The following is a 6123-nucleotide window of genomic DNA, read 5'->3' as shown; positions in this document are numbered from 1 at the left end:
ATAGAGAAGGGAAGAAAAGGCAGAGCAACTGTCGGCCGTCCCAAACTGGGGCGTCGGCAGCCTAGCTTCAGCTAAGCCACGTCCTTTTAAAATATGATCTGGCAGGCAAGACATAGCTCTCGCGTTAGTGGGGTGTTGAACTTGGCCCATGTTTTTTGTTTTCCAAAATACTGGAGGAGCTCTGTGCATTATAAGAAAAATAGAAAAATTATTTTGTTTACGATAGAAGGAGAAAAGTTTGTTCAAAGACAGGGTAAAGCAAAAAAGGAGAGAAAAACATTATATCCGCTAATCAGGCACTCCCATTGATTATTACTCCGACTTCCCGAGCACACGTCACATGGCTGTCGAGCAGCACTTGTGCAGTTCCAAAAAAGGTCGGCGCAACATGCGGACGTGCGCCCAAAGGAAGACGCACATGGAGGTGGGCAGGTCGCATTGCACACATCTGCACTCCATGGCTGCAACGGGGCTCCGCCCCAAGCCATCTTTACCTATCCTGCCGTCCTGCGCAGCCCCACGGAGAAGCTAAACGGCAAAGGAAAAAAAAGCAACACCCCTGCCACTCCTGCTAATAAGTGAAGAGAGAAGAGAAGCGTAATGAGGGGGGGCACATCACGTGACCGGAACGTTGCCCACTCTTTCCCCTGCCGGAAAGCTCCACGATGGGCCCAAGTCACGTGCCGAGCCACCCACCATTCCCGGCTCTCACACTCGTCTTTCTTTTTCTCGCCATTAAAAGGCTTGACTTACCGGTGAGAAATAAAGTCCGTGGAGTAGCAGGGCAGTAACCACGGAGAAAAGCTGCCGCAACCCAACGAGCCAAGACACTGGCTGGTGCTAACGAGAACGAGCAGAGCAGACCGAACGCGCAGGCTCTCAGTACTGTAGCTAGTGGCACTCGAGCTTCTTGCATGACCAGCAGTAACACCACTCAGATTTTGCCAAGGAAAAAATTCAGTCAATTTGATGATTTTTGTAGGAAGCAGAGACAAATCCTGACACTCAAAGAATAATCCGTGAAACTCTGGTAGAGTTTGGCCGTTCGTTCGATTAACAATTTAGCGTTATTTATGAAGTTCTTGAGAAACTATACCACAATTCAGCGTTGGATTGGCCAGGATGGCAATTGTACCAACAGAACTTGATATTCATCACTCGTAGTAGAACTTGGAAGGGAGGTAGATACCAACAAATTAATTAACAAAAAGATGCAAATATATGGAGAGAGAAAAAGAAGAATGCGAAAAGTGAAGAAAAGGAGGCCTGAGAATTTTGCAAAGGGGTCTAGCTAGCTAGCTAGCCAGGCTGCGTGCAGGCGCGCGATGATGCACGGCTAACTAGCTAGGAGTACATCCGTACGGCCGGCTCAAGCGATCAACATATGCCGTAGTCATGGAACATGAGCTCCGGCTTCACGGTCACCCCGGGGCCGGGGCCGGCCGCCGCCGACGCGTCCAGACGGTGGCTTCCGCGGATGAGAACGAGCTCCTTCTGGCGGCGCAGCTCCATCACCTTGCGGTGAGAGTTGGAGTGCTGTGTGAGCAGGAACGTGGGGCTTGCCGCCGGCCGGTACTCCGGCACCAACCGACCTGACTTGAACCGCACGCCGCACGCGTTGCACAGCGTCTTGGGCCCCAGGGGCCCCGTTCGCCACTGCGGCGTCTTCTCCGACGCGCAGTGCGTGCAGCGCCGCACGCCGCCCTCCACTAGGCCCACCTCCCCGCCGGCAACGGGTCCCTGCTTCTTGCCGCGACTGCCGCAGTTGGAGCCGCTAGGTCGTGCCGTCGTTGAGGACGGGAAGTCGGACGAGGAACACGAGGACGAGGGCGATGGCTGCGAAGGCGGGCGCGGCATGAGGGAGTGCCATGCGGCGGCGGCCGCGGCGCTCGCGCGCGACCGCTTGCTTCGTGCTCCGCGGCCTGGCACCGCTGTGACGCAGCTGTCTTGACCAGCCGAGCTGCCACCGCCGTTATTCACCGCGTTAGCCGCCGCCATTGCCGCATGCGCGGCCGATGAGTAATTCGGCATGTCCGAGTAGGAGTCGTCCACGAACTTGGATAGCCATTCGAGCTCCGCGGCTTCCTCGCTCTGAAACGCACACATACATATACATTAAGGTAAGGTCAGCAGTTCGATGATCACGAGTATCAGAATGCACACGATTTAACGATCATGCGTGCATGTATGCACAATTTCATCTGTAAGGGCCACGCGTTCGTCAATTATGCGGTGCTTACGGGTATGTAGAACTCGTCGGCGAAGGAGAGCATGGACGTCTGGTGATCGGACGACGTGGCGGACGGGGTGGTGGCCGACAGCTCGCCCACGCCGGCGCCGAGGTGGTGATGGTGGTGGAGCCCGTTCTCCGGCGCGGCGGGGAAGAAGTCGTGGGCGCCCGCGGTGGGGAAGTCCAGAAGCTCATCCACGCGCATGCTGGCGTCGCGCATGGGCTGCATCCCGTAGAAATGGTGAGCGGCCGCGGAGTAGCCGCCGGCCTGGTGGCCCATCGGCGCGGCGTGGACGTTGGAGGCGTTGTGGTACGAGCCCATTCCCATGCCGAGCTCCACGCTCATGGCCATTTCCCACTCCGACGCCATTCCAGCCCCCAGGAGAGCTACAAGCTCGTGTACTGCGTACTTAAAGAACACTGGCACTGGCCGTTCCAGTACGAGCTAAGCTAGCAGTGAAGAGTGTGAGTGTGCGAGAAGGTTTATAAAGTGATGCGAACGAGAGAGGAGGTGAGCTAGGTGGGGAAGAAATAGTGCGCGCTGGGTTTTGAAGAGCGAGCTGCAATCAGTCGCCAGTAGCAGGAAGGGCAGTTGCGAGATAATTTAATGGAGAGAAGGACAGAAGAGAGAGAGAGAGAGTCCCGAGAGTTTAAGGTGGTGCGATTAGGGGGAGTAGAGGATTAGCGTGCGGAGGGGAGCGGAAGCTGGTCTGCTACAGCGTACCCAGCACAGGGGCAGGGCCAACGTCCCCACCCAAACTCTCTCTGTGTGCACACTCATGTGCGTGCCAGACCACATCGTCTCTCTCACCCCTTCATTCGGCCTAGCAACCCTTTAAGGTCAATTCTAACCGATCCCCTATCCGGCCGTAAAGAGGATAAATTCGGTTATCTTCCTTTATGTCGCACCTAACTGATCCCTAAATCGAATAGAATAGGATAATTTATTCCTAAATCCCCTCCAATCCCCGTAAATATCCTCACCGTGCCCGCGGCTAAGTAAAAGTAGTGCCCCCTCTCTCCCGTCCTTGCGCCGGCTCCATTCCTGCTGCAGCCGCCAGCCGCCACCAATGACCGCCCCTCCCGCCGGAATTGATAGCCTGGACCCTTCAGCCACCCCGCCGGCTTTTCGCTATCGGAAACGAACCCCGCGCCAAAGAAAAGCTTGGGGATAAAAAGTCCACCGAGTTCAAGCTCCGGCTCCAATCGCGGCAAAGGCCGCCGGGGTGGCGGTGGCCCGCCGTCCTCCCACCGGGGCCAAAAGAGCTAGAAAAACCAACGGCGGCGGCATCGCCCCTCGCCGAGGAGACCGCTTAGAAGAACAAAAAGGCCACAATGGTGCCCCCTCCATGGTCGGTGCCTCGTGTAGCGTCTCCGGAAACACCTACGGGCACTGCTCTGGCGTGTCTGGTGGCGTCGGCCGCCAAATGCTTGATAAAATGCCGACAAGGTAAATAAAAATATCTCCAACATTTTGGCCGATGGTGATTGTTGGTTGCCAATGGTGATGTAACACTAGTAGAAAATAGGGCTTTGGTACAGGCCGGGCCAGCCCATTAGTCCCGGTTCAGCCCAGAACCGGGACCCATGGGGGAATTGGTCCCGGTTCGTGAGGCCAGGGGGCCTGCCGGGCCTCGTGGGGGCATTGGTCCCGGTTCGTCTGGCCCCTTTGGTCTCGGTTGGTGGGATGAAGCGGGACAATTGGGCCTCACTATTGACCACCACCATTGGCCCCGGTTGGTGGCTTGAACCGGGACCAAAGGGTGTCCTTTAGTCCCGGTTCCAGCCACGAACCGGGAGCAATGATGTGCCTATATATACCCCCTCGCCGGCGAGCAGAGCACTCCACACTGCTCTCTTTTTTCTGGCCGGCGAGGGGAGGGCTTTGTGGTTCTCTAGCTCACCTCCTATGCATATGAGGTGTTCGATGGAATGCCCGAGTCACACTACTTAAGCTTTCTCCTCTCCAAGCTCGACCTCCAAACTCTATTTCCTCAATATTTGTCTAGGTTTAGCGGTCTGTCACGTCCCGTCCCCGTCTTCACCGCCGTCGATCGCCCGCGCCGATCTCGTCGCCGGCACGACCGTGGTGAGCCTCTTGTTCTTATCTTATTTCTAAAAGGAAAAAAAATTCTTACTTGTATGTTTAGATAGATACTTGTATAATTTTCTTACTTTTATTATTGCTTCTTATTATATAGTGTGATGGTTTTGGTATCCGCACCCGTCGGCCCTCGTCCTGTCTATGATTCGGATGTGGTATATATTATCTTTTATAACTATTTGGTTCATTTATTATTTATGACAATTATGCTGACCAACGTGACATAGATTTTATTTATCTAGGAGGTATGTGAATCGGAAATTCCAACCGACCCTATTGTCGAGAGGTTAAATTTAGTTGAAGATGAAAACAATTAATTGATGGAAAAAATAAAAAATTGAGGAGGAGAAGATGATATTGGAGTTGCATGTTGCGGATGTCGTCAATGATCACAAGATCAAGATGGATGCAATGCGCTTGAAGATTAGAAAGATTAGAAAATATGCTATTCATACTGAGGCTTGGTATCATTATGTCGTTGGATCAATTGTTACCTTGGTTGCGATTATGATCGCATTTGTTGTTGCATTGAAATATTTTACATAGTTTCAATGTATGGTTTAATTAGATGCTCTCGAGAGCTATAAGTTGTTCAGTGAGAACTATGTATGTACTTTGGTTTTAATGTGATGATGAATTTTTATTAATTTGGTCACTTATCTATTCATGATGTTCTGTAATGGTTTCTGACACACTTAATTATATATAATGCACGCAGATGAACCGGCAATGGATGTACGGTGACAGACACACCTCCGAGTACATTAAGGGCGTACATAATTTTCTCGAAGTGGTTGAGGCAAACAAGCAGAATGGTTTTATGTGTTGTCCATGCCCTATATGTGGGAATACAAAGTCTTACTCTGACTCGAAAATCCTTCACACACACCTGCTTTATAAGGGTTTCATGCCACGCTATAATGTTTGGACTAAGCATGGAGAGATAGGGGTTATGATGGAAGACAACAAAGAAGAAGAGGACGATGACAACTATGTGCCCCCTGAATACTGTGATGCTGCAACGGGGGAAGCTATTAAAGATCAAGAGGAACCAGACGATGTGCCCGATGATGATCTCCGCCAGGTCATTGTTGATGTAAGGAGACAGTGCGAAAGTCAAAAGGAGAAGCTGAAGTTCGATCGCATGTTAGAGGATCACAAAAAGGGTTGTACCCCAATTGTGAAGATGGCAACACAAAGCTCGGTACCGTACTAGAATTGCTACAGTGGAAGGCAGAGAATGGTGCGCCTGACAAAGGATTTGAGAAGCTACTAAAAATATTGAAGAAGAAGCTTCCAAAGGATAACGAATTTGCCGATAGTACGTATGCAGCAAAGAAGGTTGCACTAGTAGAAAAGGGGGCATCAGTCCCGGTTCGTAAGGGCCTTTAGTCCCGGTTCTTGAACCAGGACTAAAGGGTCGTTACTAATGCCTCCCCCTTTAGTCCCGATTCAAACTGGAACCGGGACTAAAGGTCGCGGCCACGTGGAGCTCCAGCTTTAGTCCCGGTTGGTAACACCAAACGGGACTAAAGGAAATTTTATGATTTTTTTTTGATTTTTTTTTGAATTTTTTTTGAATTTTTTATTTTCAAATTTCTGAATTATTTTAACCTCTAATCTCTAATCATCACCCCTCATCACTGCTCAATTTATCCTCTAATCTCTAATCACCCCTCATCATTCCTAATCATCTAACTTCCCGAACGGTCACCCATCCTCCCACTCCCCCAGCCTGAGCACGCTTAACTTTCGGGTTCTATTCTCCCTCGTTTCCAAGTCTGCACTT

At 51.5% G+C, this 6123-nt stretch overlaps 1 protein-coding gene across 1 annotated transcript; it reads right to left on the bottom strand.

The window, feature by feature from the left end:
- Window positions 1–1051: 1051 nt before the first annotated feature.
- On the bottom strand, window positions 1052–2785 carry LOC123128833 (GATA transcription factor 2). Its single transcript, XM_044548936.1, has 2 exons — window positions 2241–2785; window positions 1052–2091 (listed from the first exon to the last, which is right to left on the bottom strand). Exons 1-2 carry the CDS (start codon window positions 2598–2600, stop codon window positions 1378–1380), a joined length of 1074 nt encoding a protein of 357 aa, XP_044404871.1. The 5' UTR covers window positions 2601–2785; the 3' UTR covers window positions 1052–1377.
- Window positions 2786–6123: the final 3338 nt, after the last annotated feature.

Source organism: Triticum aestivum, chromosome 1B, assembly GCF_018294505.1.
Source record: "Triticum aestivum cultivar Chinese Spring chromosome 1B, IWGSC CS RefSeq v2.1, whole genome shotgun sequence".
Classification (NCBI taxonomy): Eukaryota; Viridiplantae; Streptophyta; class Magnoliopsida; order Poales; family Poaceae; genus Triticum; species Triticum aestivum.
The sequence above is the reverse complement of the archived record's forward strand: the minus strand, read 5'-3'. Positions and strand labels throughout refer to the sequence as shown.